The sequence below is a fragment of the Pollachius pollachius genome (genome assembly GCF_949987615.1).
Source record: "Pollachius pollachius genome assembly, chromosome: 14".
Taxonomy (NCBI): domain Eukaryota; kingdom Metazoa; phylum Chordata; class Actinopteri; order Gadiformes; family Gadidae; genus Pollachius; species Pollachius pollachius.
Genome location: NC_136947.1, coordinates 16,750,243 through 16,774,596, shown reverse-complemented (window position 1 = coordinate 16,774,596; position 24,354 = coordinate 16,750,243). Strand labels below are relative to the sequence as shown.

General features: G+C 48.0%; 2 protein-coding genes across 3 annotated transcripts in view; one reads left to right on the top strand and one right to left on the bottom strand.

Annotated features, from left to right (window-relative positions):
- Nucleotides 1-2,071: 2,071 nt before the first annotated feature.
- On the top strand, nt 2,072-7,474 carry map6d1 (MAP6 domain containing 1; the record flags this gene model as incomplete). Its single annotated transcript, XM_079750627.1, has 4 exons — nt 2,072-2,577; nt 3,087-3,174; nt 3,311-3,421; nt 7,310-7,474. 4 exons carry the CDS (start codon nt 2,072-2,074, stop codon nt 7,385-7,387), a joined length of 783 nt encoding a protein of 260 aa, XP_079606753.1. The 3' UTR covers nt 7,388-7,474.
- Nucleotides 7,475-8,661: 1,187 nt separating this feature from the next.
- yeats2 (YEATS domain containing 2) overlaps nt 8,662-24,354 on the bottom strand; it is a 29,667-nt gene continuing 13,974 nt past the window's right edge. Inside the window, exons 16-30 of one of the 2 annotated variants that reach the window (XM_079751137.1) lie at nt 23,991-24,152; nt 23,073-23,209; nt 21,703-21,834; nt 19,635-19,820; nt 15,379-15,712; nt 15,018-15,149; nt 14,696-14,839; nt 14,418-14,574; nt 14,161-14,237; nt 13,973-14,052; nt 12,635-12,839; nt 11,311-11,549; nt 10,963-11,037; nt 10,689-10,762; nt 8,662-10,384 (exon numbers count right to left, since the gene is read on the bottom strand). In XM_079751137.1, the coding sequence (XP_079607263.1) occupies nt 10,276-10,384; nt 10,689-10,762; nt 10,963-11,037; nt 11,311-11,549; nt 12,635-12,839; nt 13,973-14,052; nt 14,161-14,237; nt 14,418-14,574; nt 14,696-14,839; nt 15,018-15,149; nt 15,379-15,712; nt 19,635-19,820; nt 21,703-21,834; nt 23,073-23,209; nt 23,991-24,152 (2,243 nt within the window). In that variant the 3' untranslated portion in view covers nt 8,662-10,275. The remainder of the gene's footprint in view (nt 10,385-10,688; nt 10,763-10,962; nt 11,038-11,310; nt 11,550-12,634; nt 12,840-13,972; nt 14,053-14,160; nt 14,238-14,417; nt 14,575-14,695; nt 14,840-15,017; nt 15,150-15,378; nt 15,713-19,634; nt 19,821-21,702; nt 21,835-23,072; nt 23,210-23,990; nt 24,153-24,354) is intronic. The other variant, XM_079751138.1, reaches the window with a different exon arrangement.

Below are 24,354 nucleotides of genomic sequence, written 5' to 3'. Positions count from 1 at the left end.
CATTTATTTACCCAGCACGGCGGGCAGGGAACTGTCCAAAATTATTGAACTGTTTCTTATAAATTCAGAATGACAAAAGAACTGTATGGACATGAAATAACGGCAGCATTGAATCTGACACAGCTGCTAAACACAAACACCAGGAAAACGATCAAAAATGATTTCTCCTGTAGCTTATTTCCTAAGAATAATTAAATGAATAACATATCTAACCATATAAACAAAAGCATAACAATCCGAGATAACATAAATAATCACAAATACACATAATTCAATTAAAACTTGCTTGTGGGACTTGGGGCTTACAGCAGGAGACGGCGGGGTTTCGTGATGAATACGGCAAGAATTTCTTGATATTCCAGTGAATTAGTCAATTCCCTTTCAAATGAAAGCAGGGACAAAGAGTGCAGTCTATCTGTCAACATCGTAGCCCTGGTCCCTGTTTTTATCCGATTGACAGTACATGTCGTCATGGGTAATGCGAGGAGGCTGTTCATGTTGGGGAAAATATCACGGGGGCATGCGTCGAGTACTTCTACGAGTGTTTCTTTTTTCTCGTTCATGGTCTTGTTTTGCCTTTGCCTTTCTTTTAAGCTGCTGCACAAACACATTGTACTCTGCGTCTTCCACCGGAGTGGAAAAGTGCGCGCAGGCGGGCCGGATGAGAGCCTTGTCACCAAAGGTGACAAGGCAAGCAGGCAGCAGCGGCTCTCATAAAGCCGTATGTGTCGGGCTTGAAACGAGTGTTCAGTTCCATCATTTGCTTGTCCAGTATGTCATTCCATAATTTCTGTAGGTCAGAGTTTTGCTGTACAGGTGATGAGTTGCCCAGAATATAATCAACGTGCGTATTGCAGCCCGTGGGGTAGAAGCCGCTGATTGGCTGAGAAGCTTTTACTCAAAGCTTTCCTCAGGCTGCTTATTGGATGAACAGCTGGAATGAAAATCACTCACTACTCACTATAGGCCTCGGTCAAAATGGGCGGGGCCGGACCTAAAATGGGTGGTCCCAGGCCCGCCCGGGCCCAATGGTAGCGCCGCGGGTGCCACTGGCCAGTCACATTCCAACATTGAAGTTAAGGCGATGGACCTTGCATGGATGTAATGTTTTTGTTCCCCCAGCAGATGGTAGTATCTGACCGCCAGTTGTCATCTCTTTACCTCAACGTTAGATAATTCAACAAATAAAAATATACTATTATTCTGCCAAAGTAGATTGAGTTACATTCCAGCTGTTTCAAAACGTTAATATTGTAAGACTATCCAAGATTGGTTGGCCTACTGGTGTACACAGCAAACGTTTAAAATGTAGTGGATTACATATTATGGGACATAATGCATTCATAAGCCAATAAGAAATGTGTCAAAAACAAAAATCAAGTTTGCTCTTATCTGTCAATATGTCTAGGTCTATATATTAACAAAGACCAGATTCTCATGGCAGCTCTTTGAGCTACAGCTTTACACATCTGACACTTCTGAATCAGCTTTAGAAATGCAGTGCACTGGGCTGTATGCAATTATTGGGGGCACCCTTAGAAGGCACCACCTTCTATACACCCCCACCACCAGCTCAGCAGTCCCATTGCAACCATAACGACAACTGACACCTGTGGTGTGGAACTATAATTAACATAACAGCCCACTAGTCATTTGGCATGTAATCATTTATTTTGATATGTCGATAAAGCTTTGATTTTAGGGAGTAAAAGAACGCAACAAGCACGGGGGGAAAAACAGCGTAGGCTCTATTACATGTTCCAGCCGATAAGACGGATGGCCAGCACAGACAGCGAGAGGGGGTCTGTTCATTGACTGTCCCGGACAGATTGTGCGCGATGTGCTCAGTTGTTTTTTTTTGTTTTTTTCATCCTGCTGGCATTTGGGTGCTGTGACATGGGCTGAACAGTCCGCTGTTCGATCTCCTACAGGGATGGACCTGCATGCCAAAGTCTGGGGAATATTTCAACGTCAGGTTTGATCTCTGTTTTTCGTACCACTCTTCTTTTTTTCTTCAATTTATTTTCTTTTCTTCATTTATTGTCGTTTTTTAGCAAAACTACAACCGGGGATGGCTTGGCCGTGCATCAGTAGAGTCTGCTGTTTGGCTCGGTTCTGGAACCAGTTTGACAAATCCGATCTCTCGGTTCCGCTCACCATCCAAAACTATTCCGACATCGCGGAGCAGGAGGTGCGATCCGTCACCAAACAAGTGCCCACGGACCGAATCCACAGGAGCAGCAGCTCCCTCACCCCGGACCACCGTGGTGGACCCCCCCTGGCACTCATCGATGACATCGGGACCAGTCGGGAGTCGTTCAGGGGTCGCCGTGAGCTCGGTTACAAGCCCCGGGAGGACTACCATCCACCCGTCGTGCCTTTTCCCACTGTTACGCAATACACGCAGGATTTCAAACCCTGGCCCATTCCCAGAAAGGACAATTTCCCTTGGATTAGCAACGGAGGCAACAGGTCGGCCACTGTGGCGGACAGTCCAGTAAACAGTCACCCCAGTCACAATGCCGCCGGCAGTCAGCCTGCACAGGGGCGTAGGGACGAGGGGGGAAGGGGCCAAAAGTTGGCGGAACCGCAAAACGCAGCAAGTGCCAGTACCAGTTCATACAGGTTGTCTCATGTTTCTCTCCAAACGCTGTCCTTTCAGAACCACACGTTTGAATTGTAGAAGCTGTCGCTTTGCACACCGTCTGAAATTGACTATTTAGCACAGCCAGTTATCTAATCCACTGCAAGACAACATGGCGAGGTTATACATCTGCTTCAGTTGATGATTAATGAGATGCAATCATTCATTATTAATTACTTCCCACTGTTAACTGGGCTAGCTGGTATTGAAGATGTGGTAGTGGCTCGGCTAAAAATGCAAATGGTAACAGTTCTGGTTATAAACTGTTTAATAGTCGTTTGCTTATTTTTTCAATCTATCATCAGCTACATAGGCTTAATCATCCATCATAAACCCCCTAACCCACCCCCCGAATATGTTCATTGTTGGTCCCAACCACTTTCTTCAGAAACCAATAAAACGAAAATATGATTGTTAAACATCTGCCCTTCCCTTCCACCAGACAAGAGTACAGGGGGTGGTCAGGGGCCAAACCAGCCAAGAGCACCAGGAGGAGCCAGTCCTCTCCCTACATGGGCTCCCAGGGCCAGGCGGGCCAGCTGACTCCTGAGACCAGCTACCAGGCTGCCTTCAGCGGGGAGAGCCCCCGCCCCCCCCCCCTCTGTCCCCACCACCACCCCCATCACCACCACTGTTCCCGCCGCGCCGCCCGGCTCTGTGATGCAGCCCTGCACGCCGACCCTGACCCCTCTCCTCCAGACCGGGCGTACTGGATCAGCCGCCCCTCCCGGCCTCAGGCAGAACCAGCTGTCTGAGAGGAACGACCTCAGCACAGAGGTGAGCACAAAGAGTGACTTTTCGTTCTTGAAAACAAAACACACCTTTCAATTGGCTGTCCTTCATGCCCTGCTATTTCATGTTATTTTCTTTCCTTTTGAATGTCACATCAATTGAAAAGGTCTTTGAAAACTCTATGAAAGGACATTGCCAAAAACAACACAACTTCTTTCTCAAGAACACAGCGCCGACATTTACTGCCTGAAAAAGCCAAAAACCGATAGAAGCTATTTACGCTGTATTCAACTAAAGGGTCAAAAGGTGGGTTTATTTTTTGTAGGAGGTTCAATGAGTTTGAATCGCAGCCTGCTCCTCATCGTCGTCGGCCCACCATGATCTCCCAGGTGGGCCGCTGTAGCCTGCGGGCCTTGAGTCGTCTTTAGAGAAGTGCTACAGTCCCTCCACACGGCTCAAAGTGACCCAGCTGTTTGAAAGCAGGCCAGCTCCCTGCATTAGGTAACACTCCATCGGCTCCCCTGTTCCGCTCCGACCTGGAAAGTTTAAAAAAAAGGGGGCTGCCTGCTGCCGTGAGAAGAGGAAAAAAGGAAATCAAGCAAATAGTTACGCTAGATTTTACAAATCTTTGGCCCAGATTTGTTTTGTGTGTTCTCTGGCTGAAGCTGATCTGGGTGGACAGTGGATGGAGGGGGGGCTAGATTAAATGGGACCTCAGTGAAATCGTACAGGACAACGAGGGCAAAGAGGATTTTGCTTTAGAGGCCGGGCACTAATAAATATGACCAGATACACTGTGACCTTTTCTTTTTTTTCTGACGAGATTACCGTGAGCTCACCGCTCCGACAGCCCCATTCGTCCGTAGCTGGTGGTGGCTGTAGTGAAACTGTAAGGAACGATTATAGTCTCCCTAGCAATCTGCCAGTAAAGGGTTGTAACCTGTAGAAGCTAGTCGCTAATCTTGCTTTCATGACCAGTGTCTCCTTTAAAAACATATTTCTAACAAAATGTTGTGGAACAGTTACAGAGATGCTTACTGCATTCTTTTGTATTGCGTTGCGTTGTATTGTGTGTACGCAGTCTGAGTGGCTCCGCCTGATTCAGCCATTGGCCCTGTGTTCTGACTGTGATGCTGGATGATTGGTGTCATTTGCAGGTCACACAGTGTATTAATACCCCTGCCCCAGTTGAGAGAGTGCCGATTCACTCCTCCAACTCCAAAAAAGATAGGATGCACTCTCCTGCAAACCTGTAGAACTGAGAGTCCTCTACAGATAACATCCAACAGAACCACACTTAATACACCTGAATCCTTTACCCTATTTTTCAACATTTACGCTTCAAATCACAAAATACCTGCATCGACTTCGTCATTCAGCAAATTCTAAATCCAAAGCAATGTCAAAAGTGGCTTCAGCTGCATGTAGGTCAGGAGGAAGTTCAGCGCATTAAGCATCAAAAGTATGGATGCTGGGGATCGAACCTGGTGCCTATCGGTAGGAAGTGTTAAGCCTTTATCCATACACTCACTTTACACTAACTCAGTCAAATGTCTAGGGTGCATCAGTCAATACATCACACTATTTCCAGACTGGTGAACTGCCTCTGAGCTATAATAACTGGCCCCAGACAGCAGCAACCCTTCCGGGGGCCCGACTCATTACTGTCTCCCCCACCAGCGTGTCACGTACCACTTTGGTTGCCATTGTGCGTGCCTGCATGTGTGCGTGAGGCAGGGCACAGCATGAGTTTCTATTGATGTGTTTAAAAAAACAACACAATACACAAACACAACTGCTAACCTTGGACCAGCATTGAACCGCAGCTGACGCCCCCCCCCCCCCCTTCCATGAATCATGTTTAGAAACGACATCCTCAGACTCAATGAGCTTTCCATAACGGAAGGGTTGAGGCTTCAAGAGATTAACACCTCATTACTCTTATGAACAATTTGCCAGATTGAATTCACACTGAATAAATAGTCTATATTGGTCCAACACCACAAATACATTTGTTCTGGGAAAACTTGGCATGTTTCCTTTAATCCGCTAAATGCTAAGGGATGCTGCTGCAAAGGATTGTGGGATGTGAAACGAGTGCCAGTAACAGTGTATTTTAACACCTGACAGAAAACTCAGGCAGACTGATTTAGAAGCCCATTGGGTGTGTATTGTACTGTGTAATCACCACTGTGTGTCGTGGACAGGCAGAGGGTGGTTGGAACAGGCCATTCGTTTTGTCAACAGAATGAGTATCGCAGCAGTTTCTTTCCTTAGTGTGTCTTTGCAAGCCCGTTGATATAGGGCTTACGTTCGGAAAGGCTCTCCCAGAACTCAGTCCAAGGAAACGCTCCTCGCTCTGTGAGATGAGTCGTGTTACGCCGCCTCCAGTCTCGATACTGCTGACTGCAACGCGGCTTACATGCAAAGGAAGAAGAGTGGTGAAACGCATCCCGCATCTTCTTCCCCTCTTTCATCCCCCTTTCTCTCTTCCCATCATGATTCAGGACCCCCTCGCCCCTCCCCCCTCTCTCAAGCCCAACCAGCTTTTTCTTTGTTTGGCGCCCTCCCTTCCTCCCTACACACACTCCTTCACTTTCTCCCTCTCCTTTCCCTGCCTCTCGCGTTTCCCACGCTGCCTGGGACAAGAGAGGGGGGGAGAGAGAGGGAGAGAGAGAGAGAGAGAGAGAGAGAGAGAATACTAGAGAGAGAGAGAGAGAGAGAGAGAGAGAATGCTTGAGAGAGCAAGGATGAGAGTGAGAGAGAATGCTAGAGAGAGAGAGAGAGAGAGAGAATGCTAGAGAGAGAGAGAGAGAGAGAGAGAGAGAGAGACAGAGAGAATGCTTGAGAGAGCAAGGATGAGAGTGAGAGAGAATGCTAGAGAGAGAGAGAGAGAGAGAGAGAGAATGCTAGAGAGAGCAAGGGTGAGAGTGAGAGAGATACAGAGGAAAAAGAGATGTGACCAAACTCATGCAGATAGAGATTTAGAAGGGGGGAGGAAAAAGAGATAGTGAGTAAGAACAGAGGATGGATTTATGTGCCTCTCTGCTGAAATGTGATGTTGCTGCACGTTGCACTACTCTTGAGCGAGAATCTCATTTAGAAGGAGGAAGATTTGGAAGAGCACAAACAAGTGTGTGTGTGTGTGTGTGTGTGTGAGGAGATAAGACGGTGCATACTCACACACACTGACACACTATCCCGCAGCAACTTGAAAAATGTCCTTCATCCTACACTATGCAGTGACTTCACCTTCCGGTGCATGGTGTGTAATCACACAGATTCAGCTGGACCACTGGAATCACTGGGCTTAACAGTGTACACTATGTAAACCAGCACTTTACAATAGTATACATTTTAATACTAATAATAGTAAGCACTGATTAAGTCATTTTAAATTGACGAATATATAGAGGAAATTAGAGAAATGTTACTTGAGTATTTATGTATTTGCAAAAGTAATGGTAAAGTTTTATGACCCATATAGTCTGAGGGATACAACTAAAATTATAGTATGAGGAAGACAAATATAGATGACGCACACTAACCCCCAATCTGCAACAAGGAGAGAGGTCACAAAACAAACGCACTCAAGTTTTGTGATGTGATTCAGATCAGCACAGTTCCACCACGCCAGACACTGACCAGGTTTCTACTGAGGTCACTACTGACGCACTGACCAGCCACTGACACAGCTAGTGTTGACCAAGCAGAAATGCATGGGTGTTGTCAGACATCAGAGATGATGGTCTTGGACAGCCTGGCTGGCATGCCAAGCCGGCAGACCCGGTCTACCACGTGGTATAGTCACGATTCTATTTTTTTTTACTGCATCAGCAGACCGAACAGACCCAAGTGAACCTTGCTTCTCTGATGTGCCTCTTCCCTCTCGTAGTCATCTCAGTATCTAAATGTGTGCGTGTGTTTTGACAGGACAACCTCGTGAGGACTAAGCTGTCTCCAAACCCCTCCGCTCTGTCTCATAGTGGCTCCAGAGTCTTCAACATCTGACCGACATTAAAAACACCACAGAAAACGACGCGCACCAGCCAATCCGCTTCGGCCGGCTGAAATCCCCCGCACCAACAAGGAAGAAATGTCCTCCGTTCATTCCACACCATTATTAATCTATGCAAGGGGGACTGTAGGCTGTGGCTGTATAGAGTGAGCCGGTGGGGGTGGGGGATTGTCTGTAGAGGTCTGTCGCCTCTTCAGGATTCAGCACAGAATGAATGAAAAGCAAATCCTTTCCTGATATGTTCTGCTACTACCGTCTGTGGTATTTAAATATGCATGTTAGGGAATAGTTTGAGTAAAGAAAAACTAACATTAATAAACATTTTCTTTATCGCATCAGCTTGGTTGGCGCACGACTCCATGGCTGCTCCGTGTGTTGGTGTGTAGTTCTTGTGTGTGTGTGTGTGTGGATGTGTGTGTGTGTGTGTGTGCGCCTGATTGATTAAATGTCAGTTTCTTGTGGATGGTTGGTTGATCTGCTGTAAAAAAAAAAAAAAAAGTGCATACGTCATGGTTTGTGTTTATGCTCAATGCACTTTGTTGCCCTTTAGTGTCAAGAAACCTGGTAGTATTTTATTAGCGGAAAAAATATGTAAAATATTTAGGTTATATTTCATTAGTTTACACTTGAAAAAGTACGGCTCCATCTATGATTTTGTAAATTTGTTGTTTAAAAAAAATAAAAGGGAAATATGTGAGAAATGTGCCATCTTTGCCATTATTTTGGACACGGTTACAATACACATTTTAAAGATCCCATGACATGCCTCCAGGTGTGGTGTGATTAGCCGTTACAAGCCGTTTAGAATATCTGCCCCTTATGGCATCACAAGTGGGCGTGTCCACCTAGATGTGTGACGGATAGATCAGTCGGCAGTCAGCAGATTTTCAAAACGGCTTGTAAGGCTAATCACACTTACACCTGGTGGCATGTCATGGGACCTTTAAGCATTACCTTTAGAGTAATACCATAAGAGCTTAATATAGGTTTCTTATACACAACCATGCCTGGTTTTACCAATTTTACATCCATCTCCCTCAGTCGGCATTAACAATCCTATCTTATCTAAACACAATCCTATCTTATCGTAATTAAACACACAACACTTCCTTTAACAAGAGGTTTTTACTTTTTTATTACAAGAATATGGATTAGATTTGTGCACTGAAAAATGAAAAGAAAGAAAATACACTGTTCTTTTCACAGGTATTTTCCACACAGTCGGTCACAACATGGGACGATCACCCAGCCCACAACTCTCCCCCCATTCACATATTAACGTAATACAAATATTAATCCCACCCCACAAACCCCTAACACAAGGTCTCGACCCTCAGCAACACTCAACATACAGCCGACACTCAACTGATCACCTGACACTCACACACACCGACATCACCATGAGGACATCACTGCTGGCGCGCATCGGTATAAAAATAAGTCAGAATGCCTTCATCTGAGTTATCTTGATCATATACACTGGGTACAGGTTATGGGTGATACATTAGGGTGCTAAAAATACTTTAAAAAAACGACCTTTTCACTGACCTTCAAACCTCATTAGTTATGGAGAGTACACACACACACACACACAGACACACAGACACACACCCACACACACAAAACATTAACAGTAGGACTTGTTAAGTGGCTTATTCCATGGACTGCAGAAGTCAGCCAGCAGCCTCAGTAATAGTTAATAATTAAATTGTTTAGCTGACGGTGTCGTTAGGTATATGTGACATTTCCATCAGGCCAGTGTTGCAAGTAAAGGCTGAAGAGCATAGATTTTCTCTTTTCGACGGATAACACTCTGTTTAGAGTAAGCTATCGCACGTAAAAACCCAACCCTGTGCAAGCATCACTGGCCCATCCCGGACAACTCACTGCCAATCATACAGACTCACAATCATAGCTTTGCTAGCCCATCATGTCCAGTAAACATGGATGCCAGAGAGGCGTCTCTAGATTGAGGCATGCCATAACATGCTCGTCGTTCCAGATCGATGGGTGCCCATGAAAAACAACATCACTTAAACTCATTACATTAGGAAATGCCAATAATTCCTAACTGGGAACTGCTCTCAACCATAATCTATATCAGCTGTCAACCGACATGGCCAGTAACATACGTTCCACACGTTTCACCACAATAATTTTGCTATAATGTGCATGATCGTGAGGGGAGAACAAATAAATTAAATCCAAATGTATAAGACACACGTCCCCGAAACACTTCCCTTCTCCCATGGATATGGACTAAAACAACAGTACCCCTCTACTCTAAAAAGGTAATGTGACATCGTTCCATGTGGCAGTTATGAAAAGGAAAAGCAGAGCCCTTTTACAGTCAACGAGTGAATACAGTACTGCTAGTGTTTGTCTGATGTCCATAAAGCAGGTGAAGTCGCCCATGGAGGCCAACGGTTATGCAGCTTTTTATCCCAACTCCTTATCATCTGTCTCGTTGTGTACGTTTCTCAGTTAAAGTCTATTGAGCGCCCCTGATTGGTTGTTGAAGTGAAGAGCTTCACATGATTGCCCCCCCCCATGGTACATAGCCCCGCCCCCTGCAGTGGCATTTAGTCGGTTTCTTTTGTCAGTTCCCCACTTGATCAGCTGTTGAGCAGAATCAAGTGGGACACGCACGCACGCACACACGCACACACACACACACACACACACACACACACACACACACACACACACACACACACACACACACACACACACACACACACACACACACACACACACACACACACACACACACGTACGTGTGGTCGCCACGGGTGCAGGCAGTCTCTCGACAGTCCGTTTGTGTGTCTTAGTCATTCCTGGTTCAGGTTCAAAGGGTGATGTGATGGCGGGCGGGGGCTTGTCAGTCGTCTTTGGACAGGTAGCCCATGTGGACGTTGGTGAGGAAGTCACAGGTGGGGATGCTGCTTGCAGCCTGGTGCAGGTTACTGGCACTGATCTCCCTGGGAACCCTGCAAGACATGAGCGAGGACCAATGAGAACCAAGGGCTCAGCCACCTAAGGATGGATAATTTTTAGGGAATAAATACTATTTTAGTAGTGCACTCTTCAAGTCCCTAACGAAAAATAACAACAGGACAGATTACCTTTGTTGTTCAGACACAATGTGTGCATTCAAGTGATTGTTGGTATATATCCTGTCCCCTTGTCATGAAACCAAAGCCAAAACAGCAGCAGCAGACGTAGACGACGTAGGAGGTAATAGCAGACGGTTGATCATTAGAGAAGGACGACAGCGCCCGAGCCACATCTCACCTGTTCTGGGGAGATTTAGCGTGCGCCCCGGCCAAGGCCTCTCTCAGGATGTCACTCGCAAATTGCTCTGTCGCCTGGGGAGTGAGAGACACACACACCATTAGCTCAGCAGCCCTATTCTTTACCCTGCACCGTTCAAGGTGATGCATGGTCTTAGTGGAGTCATGCATAATCGTGGGCGTGTCCTTCATGGTGATGGAGGACAGGTGGGGGTGAGGTCAGGGATATAGGGGGCGGTACTCCGCTCTCCCGTCACGGCAGTCACAACACGCACCTTGAGGATCATGGCCTCCACCAGCGGGGCGAACACGTTCTTCTCCACCTCCACTGGCTGGAAGGCCACGCCGATCTGAAGGAGGAGGGCGGGGTTAGGACACAATAACGAATCACCTACAAGGCCCTTGGGGGGGGGGGGATCTGATGTATTATTTTCAAATACGTGATTGAAAAGATGGAAGGGATAATTGGAGGTATGTCATTTTTGATGCAGAATCAACAAAACAAAACGACAAAAAACTATATTTGAGTTCTAAGCCAACCCCACCGTGGGGCTGCTTCAATCCAACAAACACTCTCCTGAAGAGCAATTCTGAACCAGAATGAGCCGGTCGCCGCGGCTCACCTGCTGCGCTGTCTCCTGGATGAACTGGTCCGAGGGGGAGGGGCCCAGGAAGAACCTGGGCTCGGGCTCCGACTCCGGCTCCTCCTCCTTGACCTCCTTGAGCCGGTGGCGGGCCGGCGTCACCGTGACGATGTCAACGATCTCGTTGTCGGGCTCCTCGGGCTCCTTCTTCAGCAGTGCCTGCATCTGCTCAACCCGCTGCAGGAGCTCCTCGCTGCTGCCCAGAGTGCACGGACACTCTGCAGCCGCAACACAGGGGGGGGCACGACAGGGGGGGGGGGAGAGGACATGGAGGCAGGGAAGGGGAGGGCACGGGGGATGGAGGGCACAGAGGGAGGGCACAGAGGGAGGGAGGGAGGGGGGGGAAGAAGAAAGCAAAAGCAAAAGGAAATGAAGGAAAGAACAAGGGAGGGAGAGGAGTTGGGAGGGGTGGAAATGGAGAATAAGAGGAAATTGAGAAGTGGGAGTGAGTTGGTGAGTGGGTGAGAGAGAACGGGAGGCAGAGGTAGTTCGAGAGGTAGAGATAGAGGGGTACAGAGCGGTACAAAGGTAGAGAGAAAGAGAAATGTGGCGATGGAGAGAGAATAATTGAGCTTCATTAGCATGTAAATACAAAATATCTGGGCAAGCTTACACATCTGCTTTCTGGACGCACGCCGGTTTGATGTGTGGGCGTCAAACTACAGAAGAGCTTCGGTAGAAGGCAGCAACACTGATTTAAATAGAGCCTTGTTCCTATCCTCTCTGCCACATGGTGCAGTGGAGAGACGGAGAGACAGACAGATAGCCAGAGAGAGATCAGCCATCACGGGTAGGTAGTGATGAGTCGTACACTCTTATGCAAGGGTGTTGAGTCACCAAACACCAAAGCAGTCCTGTCCATCACCAAAGCGTACGTCTAATTAGCTGCCCTACCTGTGAACAGCAGCTACACAGTGAAGGCTGCCTGGCCTAGCCTGCTCCCACACTCATTAGGACGGCTTGATGAGGCCTTTAACGGTGGGCGTTGACAACCATTAAACAAGCAGCTCCCATACAATCGGCTTCTTCAGCCCATATATTTTCCAGCCATGCAATCATAATGACCTTTCGAAAGCAGGCTGCTGCAAAGTTCTTTACAGAACAAAACAAGATTATTTCAAAGCCATTTGGACTTTTGGCCACAACTCTGATTGTACATGCTACCATTAGTTGTATGTACCTGTGATACTCTAGCATCATGTTTTTGGGCGTTGATTGGGGACACACCGATTTCTGCGACGACTTAGTCCAAGTGAAAACCATAACAACTTGATCCTCTGACGCCGGCGGGCTGGAGACTCACCAGGCTCGCTGTCTATCTGCGTGAGGATGTCCTCCATGGACTCCTCGTCGTCCCGGCGCTGGGGCTCGGGGTCCGGCGGGGTGTACCCCCTTTGCCGGCACCACTGGACCACCTCCCGGGTCTTGGGCGGGGTCAGGGCCTGGAGCCGGGGCGAGCGGTCCAGCACATCCTGGACCACGCGCTTCACGGCCACCGCCCGCTGGAGCTGAAACACACCACGGACAACATCTCCTCAGTCAACTACAGATGATGCGCTTAGGCAGCACACTCTGCGCACAATATATAGACACACCCTTAAAAACTGCTTTGCAGTGGAGCGATAACAACTCCGCATCCAGGCATCGCCTTGTCCTGATCCTTTGTACAATGACTCGCTTTTGAGTGAAGTGAATGATGAATTAGTCGTGTGCAGACAGCCTGGAGCCCCCCTGGCTGTCAGGGAACAGAGCCTGGGATCAGAGGGGCTTGTGAGGACAGGAAGAGAGACAGATTTACAGGGACCTGGCGATGAAGCCGTTATGAACCACGGCATGGCCTAGGCAAATGTGCCCTGCACGGGAACAGCAAAGGCACAAGGCAAGCAGAAAGCCTGCTGATTCGATGTGGTGGAATACTGCACACGCGGCCCCTGGTACACAGAGACGAGGAGGCGCCAGACAATACAATTTGCTACTGCCTATCAAGGGCTGCCTGGGCCCAGACACTCTAATAACAGGCGACACCGATACTGTCAGACAGGGTTTGAGTCCTCCACACTTTAATCCCTCCGCACCGTGTCGTGTTGAGCGAGCCATAGAGGAGCAGCACAACGTTGACAAGAATGGGTACGACGTGTGAATTTTTAAATTCTTTCAGACTTTCCGTCTCAGCATATTTTAAGACAAAACCTTCTCTCTTTTTCACTGCACTGCCCAAAACAAGGGAGAAAGAATACTTGGGATATTCGTTGTATCTTTCAGCTTGCATACTCGTCATCTTTACAGACACACAAGCACAACTGGATGTGAATTTCTGATCTGCATCATGATCAACAGTATAATAGACACAATTACAAGTAGATAATCCTCTTCAGCTGGGAAAGATACTGCATTGGTTAATTCTTTTTCTTATTCTAATATATCTTCAGAATCGTAGATAATTTCCAAAGCTTGAAATCTGAAATTACACAGCCCTACTTTACATAAAACAATCGTCACTCTTCGATCATTCTTTATAGTACATTTATTCTTATCCCTTAATGCTTAATAACCACTTAATGAGAGTTGTCTGAAAGAAAGCATGCACACATAAACACACACAAACACACATGCACGCACGCACGCTGTGTGTGTGGCTCACCTCTGACGCACGGCGCTTGCCGATGTTCCACGAGTAGTACTGCTCTTCCGACGAGGCGCAGAACGGATGGGAGTCCTCCGCTGAACAGACCAACAGACACCCCGATTACAGAGAAACCAATTACACATGCTCACCGAGGACCTCATGGCCATTTGTTGCCATGGAGATGGCCGAAAGCGGCCACATACTTTTGTCCGGCACGATGAGCGGGAACTTCTTCACCACGGCGGTCAGCAGCTGCATCAAGGTCTCTACGTGTTCCGTGCTGAGGACAAACACAACGCACACGACCACAGCCGTCACACACAAACACACAACCTAGAACCGGAGCTACATTTGTTATTCATTACTGTGAAGGAATCTAGCAGATTTGTATCCAAATGAACTATCAGCGAAGTTATAGGATACATTTCCTGGTGTGTGTGTGTGCGTGCTTGTTCCTCACTTGATGAGATCTAGCGGCGAGGTGTCAGGCCCTTGCTCCGTCTTGACGGTGGTGGCGACGACGTTGGAGGTGGGGGGTCCGGCAGGCGGGAGGAAGGCCGCCGTGGAGGAGGGAACGGGGGACGAGACGGGCGTGGCCGCACATGGCTCTGTTTTAACTGTGGGAGAGAGAGAGAGAGCCGGACAGACAGACATACAGAGAGGCCAGGGACAGAGACAACGTTAGTAATGATGGAGCTGCAGGTGTGGCAGTGTCAGGGTGGGGGGGTCTCCTCTCACCTTGTGCCAGAGGCAGGGTGAGAGGTAGGGGGGCCTGGCTGGCAGGACTGGGGGAGGCTCCAGCCTCGGTGGATCCAGGAGTATAGGGGGTGATGGTGGAGGAGGAAGAGGGAGGAGCACTGAGGACTGGACCTTTAGACACGGCTACACACACACAAAGGACAAAGGAAAAACACGCGCATGAAGCCTCAACAGTCTTCATAATTCTAGCAACAAAATAAAATAAAAGCAACTCTTCTAATTTCTTAAGAAATAGCATCAATGTCTAAGACCCATCGGTCAAGAGACAATAAGGCAGGCTCAGGTGACGTCTCTCGCTCACCTTTGCCAACAGGCATGAGTATGGACTGCACGGCCCCGGCCCCTGCCGACAGCTGCTTCAGCGGGTTGGTGGGGAGGCTTAAGACCGTCTGTTGGGACCCGCCTGAACTCCCTGGGTGGATCTTCAGCATGCCTGAGGATCAAACAGGAAGTGAGCTGTCTAATGCTGTGTGATCACACATGCAGCATTTCTACTAGGGATCAAATCATTCGTTCATCCGTCCTCCCATGTGATCAGTGAACCACTTTGTCAGCATAAATATATCTGACAACGTTCATGCTTAACCATCAAGGCACAGTGCCCAGCCGGTCGACATGAGACACCGGTAAACCAACCAACACCAGCGCCGCCGAGGACCCACCTGACCCGCTCTTCCCGCCGGCCGCCATGCTGCTGACCAGCGAGGCCGCCGTGACCAGTGACGTCCCGGGGCCTTTGCCCCCGCCGGCCCCTTTGGGCGGACCCACCCCCGGCATGTTGGCGATGCTCTTGGCCACCGTCAGCGCGGTGGCCCCCGCCAGCGCCTTCCCGCCGGCCGCCCCGGCCTTGACCAGGGCGGCCGCCGTGCTCTTGGCCAGGCTGCTGCCGGCGGCGGCAGCGCTGGCGTTCTTGGCGGCGTTGATGACGGCCGCCTGGTTGGCCGCCATCAGGACGGGGTGGTGCTGCTGGGGCGTCGGCCGGGGGACCTCCGTCGTCTGCAAGGGGGAAACAGCGCAGACACACACAGCAGTCAACATGCATGTTGACTACGGTACGCCGCCAAACAACGTTAACCTGTCGGTACCGAGGGGCCCCCCCCATCGCGATGTTCTGGGCTGGGCTGTAGAGCTAACATGCGTTACGCTGTGAGTGGACTGCTCATAAGAAGGGTATACATAAGTTTGGAGCAAGTATTGAGCGTTTATGCGGCCAATGACTTGGCAACGGTTTTCTGCGTTGCAACAGTTTGATTTTGAAACTACAACGAAAGCAATGTTATCACCGCCACCACGTACGCATGACCTGACGTGATTCAAAAAGATGCGCGCTGTCTGGCGTTTGCGGTTTAGCCAAGATCCCCCTTTTCCCCCCCCTCAAATCGGTTCCCATAGCGAGACGCAAAAGGTCACTGGGTTTATGGAATCCAGTCCGAGACAATGAAGTCCATCTCCCACTGGCAGCAGCCCAGCACCCCAATTAACATGGTCGAGGGGGACGTGCAAAGAGGCCTTGCATCTCCACACTGCAACAGCTCAATATTCATTTGTTTAATTGTCCTCAAAATTTCTAGAATAAAAAGACGTAAAAAGGTATGTGGGTATATAATGGGTGTGACAGGGCTGGGTCTGTGACAGAGCCCTGCCCACGGTGTGCATGCAATGACATTTGGTGCCTCTGCATATCTGGGCTTAATGAGGCAAAGCCAAGTACAGCAAAGCTTTAATCAGTGCTAATGTGTTTGGGCCCTGGCGTGACTTCCACGCTGTGAACGCCACCAGACATCTGCAGCAGCCATTCAAAGTCTGCCGATTTTTGAGCTTGGAGGGGTGCAGTCATCAACTTAAACATAAATATTCCAGATTTCCAACTGTATTGTCTTAAATATTTCTCCAGTATTGAGGGTTGAAAACTAAAGCCGCCTTCCTGCTGATACAGCGAACTCAATACAACAACCTCTTTTATAATGAAGCAGAACACTGACAGTTTAGCGACTCAATCGTTTCATTACGATAGACTCAGCAGGGTTTAATGACGACATTATTTTTATTACTAAAGGCTGTACTTTCTTATTCTGACAGGAAATGCTCTCCAAACGCTTATGCTTAGTTGAGACGTGACAAGCCGTTGAACAGCATGACAGAGGGTTGGACGGTCTACTTGAAACTGTTATATATGAAACATATAATAAAAAGTATTACGCTATAAAGGGAAAATTAGCAGCAGAATAAAAAGTGCTTAATTTAACAATCAGTTCTGTACACGCCGGTTTGAGAATCGCCAAATGTGCCGTTTTAATCAGCGCTTAAATATGAACTTTGAAAATGTGCTTTCAGAAAAGCGGCATCAGCAGAAAAATAAATAAAGCAATATTCTGCAGCAGGGAGATGGATGGAAACAACAAGCCATTGCTCTAAAAACACTCTAGGGGGTTTCTGAAGTCAAACCTGCCACCTTTAGAACAAATTAACACTAAAACTACCAGGTAAAAAAAATAAAAACTACAACTGCACAGGAAAAAAACCCCAGTGGTAGTTAAGAGAGGTGGGGTATCGATGGGGTTTGGGGGGTGGGTGGCAGAGCAGACAGCTGCTCTGTGCCCTACAGCTCTCACTCTGGGGGTACACGCTGCAAAGAGACTTCCATTGAAATATTGATCAACTACTGCAGTAAAAGATTCATCATAGGAGCGAGCAATCAAATGTGAGCAGGGTGTAAAAAGTTAGATGATCAGTAAAGTAACCATAAAATGAATGTGTTACCAATTAATTAGAACGCTTCCCATGGTATCGGGGGGGGGCGGAGGAGGAGTAAACAGCAGACAATAATGAGCATACTTCTTTAATGAGCCGTTCTTCTGTCTTCTGCACACACACCAGGTGGGCAGAGAGCAGGCCGAGGCACCAGTGACGGCCAATATACACATGAATAGTGTCAGGCAGGCGGGCCGGGGCAGAACAGGCGACCAGGGGATATATTATGTGCAGCGATGCGCGAGGGCTTCACTCCCTGCTATGAATCTCGGGGGGGTCACCATGATAGACCGCGTCCAACATGTGAAGCCAGTGAGGCTGGAGAGTGATATTCAGCTCAAGGATGGACAGATGAGATTTAAAATCAATTTCAGCTACTTCTTTTTTTTGCTGTTAGATGGTCAATATAATACTTAGATGGCTTGGTGTCAGGTACATTGCTCAGATAGCGAACAGTGTAAGCAGGTACGGGCTGAATTACGGTGCCTCCCTTCATATTATGAATCTTGTTTTCTAGTTTTTTTTCGCCACATTCAGCACAATTTTTAGCTGGTGAAGACATGACTTCATAATAAATATAGCAAAGGATAGTAAATGCAAACTGCAAAGATTTAAAGGCTAATGCAACAGTGCTGGCACAGCATTACACAATGGCGTCATTAGCATAAACAGGAACTGCCGCATCAGAGATTCAAAGAAATATATCATGCATAAAAACAGGGCCCAAAACTGAAGTTTGGGGGTGAACCTCATGCAACACCTGAGAAGCTGCAGCTACCCAGATGCATCAGGTCAGGCAGTTCACAAACAAACCAACCCCGAGCATAGTCCCATCAGCAGCAGTCTCACATGTAGTACATCATTACATGATGGACTGTGTCACAAACTTCAGGAAGAATAATGGAGAGAGAGATCTGTGCAGTACTTCGCGTTTAGTGCTTTGACCGCATCACTCATACTGTCATCGAAGCAGGTCATGGTATAACTGCACTGCTTTATACATCCAAACCATGTCAGATATTTGGGAACAGGAGTTCCTCCACCTGATTTGAAAAAGTAAGTCAAAAAGAACACAAGCGGTTTGCAGTAGACTGGCAAACTAGTCTAGATCTTAATTCTATAGTAGGTTGCAGGTACAGTCATATTACTACCATAACTACATATCCAAACTGATGTTAGACGTGGTCCGGTTGAACAGATTAGATAAGACCTCCAATTCCATTTGTGTTCCATCCTCTACCGAGTTGACCTACTAGATATCTAAATACATAGGCGTCAACAGACATCCCTTGAGTACGTTATTGTCTTGCTGCTCCCTGCTCCACGTTCCACCATGAAAGCTCCACTGGCTGAATGTAATCAATTCATTTCTGTATCCAAAGTCATCAACATTGAATGAAATGACATCAGCGGCACATATTTCAGCCATTTCTAATCAAATGTTCGTATTCTACGTCTATGATTAATCCACGTTTCAGACTCCCATTATTTTTTCCAGGCGCAGTGGGGGTAAAATGAGCAAGCCATTAGGATTGCTTCAAAAGGCATCACGTTAATGGACAACATGAGACAATCACCCCGACACACCGAGTACATCATATGTCGCCAAAGTACTCAAAATGCAGACGCAGAAAGGGCAATACAGCGTAGAATTAGCTTGTTATGAAAACAACTACTACATGGTGACATTGGGACTGATGAATGGAAGCACTTGACTGCCTTGTTGGATATATAATTCATTCAACACATTCAAAGTATCAAGACACCCAGTTCCTCTAGCCACTATTGAACGCATTCAAGCAGGGAAAATGTGACACGCAACAGATAGATGTAAAGGGACCCGTTGAGCATGGCTGATTTCATAGCATTAGCAGGGATGGAAAATTAATGATTGTGTGCAACTAATCTGATGGCACAAAAGAGATGGCGGTTTAACCTTCCACTGAATGTTGCAATACAAAACTATAACAGTTAGGAATTATTGGAACGCTTGAAAAAATGTGTGTTATGTGATTTAATGATATATGACGGCCATTTCGCCCTGGATAAGCTCCATCTCGTCTGCTATGTCATTCCATCAAGCGACAGGGCCAGGAAGGACCCATGGGCACAGACAGACACAGAGACACAGAGACAGGGACAGAGACAGACAGAGAGAGAGACTAGCCTGCGGCGGGTCGGCTGTGGTGGCGGTACTGACAGAGCTGGGGGTGGAGCTGGCCGCGGTGATGACCCCGCCCGTCATCCTCAGTGTGGTGGTCCCCGGCTTGGACAGGGGGCTCCCCGCCGTCGAGGCCACCTTCACGGAGCCGTCCGACAGCTTCACCTGGGAGCCCTGGGCGCCGCCCACCACCTGCCAATCATTGGGGAGAGGAGGAGCTGGATCAATGTCGGAACAGGGAGGTGAGGGGGGGGGGGGGGGGGGGGGCAGGGTGCAACACAGACCAGGGATCCATGGGAGGCCAGCGATGCAGCGTTCAATTCAAACCCCAGTCAATCGATACAATCCCTTAGTGGGTTTTAATCCATTTGTGCATGTAGGTCAGCACCCATAAAAGTGCAATCCCGTCCATGAGAAACCTCGGCTCGTGCAAGTCTGCTCTAAATAAAGACCAGCACACATCCCCTAAAAACCGCCATTCAAGTCTCACGCCCCAAACTTCAACACTCTGAGTGAAGCCAACAGCGACTGTTGTCCTGTGTGCGCTGGCCAATGGATGAGCAGCCAAGGCAAAGGTCCCCGGGAGGGGGCAGATGGTGGAGAGAACACCGGAAATGAAGTTATATTTAAGACAAATACAGTTAGGCAAAATGATGAAGAGGCCGCCTCCAGCTAGACACCTCAGAGGGAAGCCAGGACTACACAAGTGGTTCCTGAGGCTTAAAGGATACCTTTACACCTATAGACACACACACCTACACACACTCAAACTTGTAACCGAGTGTTGTTTATTTATTCTAAATTGAGTCGTCTACAGCTTTGCCTGCGGTGCTGCAGGATAAACAGAGCAATATTTAGGATCGGTTTACACTCGGCTACAGAGAATACAAAACTGTTAATAAGCAGGTACTAGGCCGGCTGAGGACACGACACCAACCCTCCCGCTGGGAGAACCCTGAAGCCAGAGGAAACGGAAATATACTCAGACAAACCGGATGCATTTTCTTTTTTGGCAATGTGAGCGGACACGGGTAAAATTACACATTGATCCGTCGCCAAGAACTACAGTCATTAAAAGTAAAGCAATAATCAGGCCAAATTGCCGCCGCCGTGGCTATAATTAAAAAGTCTGAGCTAACCTCATAAATGCCGGCTGTGTAGTTGAGGAAGAGGTTATTAAGCTATTAGTAGCGTGTAAGACTGACGCATGGCTGCATGAACACAAAAGATACAGAACAGAACAGACATTGGAAACTTTGTCCAACTCATCTTCCTCCACACACCCAAAACAGACACACACCCAGACAGACACACACCCAAACAAACACCCACCCAGACAGACACACACCCAGACAGACACACACACACCCAGACAGACACACACCCAGACAGACACACACCCAGACAGACACCCAGACAGACACACACCCAAACAAACACCCACCCAGACAGACACACACCCAGACAGACACACACCCAGACAGACAACCACCCAGACAGACACACACCCAGACAGACACACACACACACCCAGACAGACACCCACCCAGACAGACACCCACCCAGACAGACACCCACCCAGACAGACACACACCCAGACAGACACACACCCAGACAGACACCCACCCAGACAGACACCCACCCAGACAGACACCCACCCAGACAGACACCCACCCAGAGAGACACCCACCCAGACAGACACCCACCCAGACAGACACACACACACCCAGACAGACACCCAGACAGACACCCAGACAGACACACACCCAAACAAACACCCACCCAGACAGACACACACCCAGACAGACAGACACCCACCCAGACAGACACCCACCCAGACAGACACACACACACCCAGACACCCACCCAGACAGACACCCACCCAGACAGACACACACCCAGACAGACACACACCCAGACAGACACACACCCAGACAGACACCCAGACAGACACCCACCCAGACAGACACACACCCAGACAGACAGACACCCACCCAGACAGACACCCACCCAGACAGACACCCACCCAGACAGACACCCACCCAGACAGACACCCACCCAGACAGACACCCACCTGGGCCAGGATGGCGGCCTTCTGGCCGGCGGTCACCCGGATGGCCTGCTGGGTGGCTGGGGAGGAGCTGGAGGAGCTGGACCCCCCCTGCTTTCCCGACCCCTGTGCCGGCTGCCCTACCAAAAAGGTACCCTGGGAAAAGAAAAAAAGACAAGGCATTTAGATTGGGCCACATGCCAAGCTATACCCCACCAAAAAAATGTCCACCTTTTTTTCTAGGATTATTATATAGTCATTTCTCAATGAGCTTTGAAACTTTGCCACTTGTCAATAAGACAAGTGTTTGGCATACTACTTTGAAATTATCCAGTTTAATGCACTTGGCCCCTCAATTTACACATTGTCTTGCAATTTCATGCCAACAATCTCATTCAACGCTGCTTTTTAAAAAGCAAGCTAGCAATGGCTCAGACAGAGAGCCTGCAGGAATAAAACAAAAACGGCATCCGACCCAGTTAAAGTCAGCAGGGCCCCAGCTCCTTTGTATTGGGTTGGCTTCAAAGTAGACAGCATTGTCTCAACAGCTGGCTGCTGAATCAAAGCCGCTGTATTTAATGCTATCTATTTAAGAACACGCCAGACTTCATCTCCACATGCGGGATGTAAGAAACAGTCCAAATTTCAACAACGCCCTTTGTAGAAAAGACTCTCGGAACGGCATACAAGATATGTAATGCAGAGTCTCGTGTCTTTAGACAGGAGCAGGTGGGTAGCCAAGAGTTAGATGAAGTTTCACTAACGGACAGTCATTTGGAAGGACCGAGGGCATAGAAAACACCACCCTGTCCTTAACCCTTGCAACTAAACTTGCAAGGGTTAACTCTTGCAACTGAACTTTCACCAAGTAGCACAGGCAGATTAGCACAGTTGACCAGAGAAAGGCAGGCGACCACTTGACTCTGTAGATAATCTTCCTGGTAGGTAGCTACAAAACCTGCTCAGAATAGTTGATTTCTGGCCAGTGGGTTGAACCATTTGATAACCTTAGTTATTTTATTGGAGTATCAGATTTACATTAGCTGCTCATAACGGATAACTGTTAATAATATTATATATTAATTTTTTTAAAGAAATATTGCCTACTGCTCCAATGCATAAATCTTGCCTGAGTGATACCATTTTTCATAGTGGACAACTTCTTATCAGACGTTTTAATGCAAAAAGGCTTTAAGTTAATTCAGATACATGTCATTAATCAGCAGGTGGGTATGAAGCGACTTGCTTAATGGGATCAAAGGCAGAACATTTCACCTAGGAGCACCTTAGAGAGTAGTACACTATCCTCCCTGAGGAAGAAGGTTTTGGCTACAATCAGTGGGAACTTGATATGTGTGCCTTTGGTTTACACCCGCGTGTGTGTGTGCGTGTACCTGAGGGGTCTGCTTGAGGATATACGACGTGTACGAGAGGTTTGACGGCAGGCTGCTGGAGGTAGAGGAAGAGGAGGACGAGGAGGGGGTGTGCGATCCTCCTGTGCCTGTAGAAGAGCTACCGTGGGACTGCTGGCCTGAGATCACACACACACACGCACGCACGCACGCACGCACGCACACACACACACACACACACACAGACACACAATGTTAATCATTCATACACATTAAGACAATTAATTTGATACAGAAATGGGCCCCTTAAAACTCCATCTAGGACCTTGAGGGACCAGCTCACTAGTTAGGATGCCTGCTGTTTAGCAGTGTAGCAGCCAAAGAGCTTTCAGTCCAACTTTAAAGGTAATTACAGGGGGGATTTGTAACTGATATAAAAACTGGGTCGCATACCAGTATTGTTTTGAAATGGTGCCGCATGAGAAGTAGTTTAAAGGTCAAAAAACATTTGGCATCCAACTTGTATGGATACAAATAGGTTTGGTTCTTACATCCCCAGTTAGTTTCAAACGGCCGTGATGGATAATTTTTTCAATATTGAGTAAAGCAAGATTATTCTGTGGATGTGGGTGTGAGGTCATTCCCAGCATCACCTTTAATTCTGCAACAAAACAAGTCTGTTGAGGGTTGACTCAACAAACTTGGATAATCTGTCCTTTGTCCCGGCGCAATCTGTATCAGAAAGTGCTGCACTTTCTCTCGTTTTCATGCCGTTTACGGGGCTGATGGGGAAAGGACCTTTAGAAACACCATTCCTCTACTGTCCCAGACCCCGTATCTCTGCGTCCCAGCTGCTATTTATACTGTCCCGGGGACAATGGGACCTGCTTCATTTAATGCCCGGGCCACCGTAATAACACGACACCAAGGATAAGTCAGACCACAGCTGAGGGCCGCTACCTGCTGAGTTGGAGGCGCGGAGGATGGCTCCCTGGGGGATGAGCAGCAGCTTGCCCTTCCCAGAGGGGTTCTTGCTGTTGGTGGTCAGGTACAGCTTGGTCCCGGGGGGCAGGTTGGCCAGGTTGGCCAGGTTGTTGGCAGGCAGCTGGAGAGTGGCCATCACTGGGGACCACACACACACACACACACACACACACACACACACACCACACACACACACACACACAAAACAACAGAGTACATTTTCACGTTAATAAATAAAGCGATTGCATGTGGCACGTGTAATATTGGATTGGGTAAAAGCGTTCAACTGTTTATAATCAACTAATGGAGCACATACTTCAAAGCAACCGACATGTTTTGA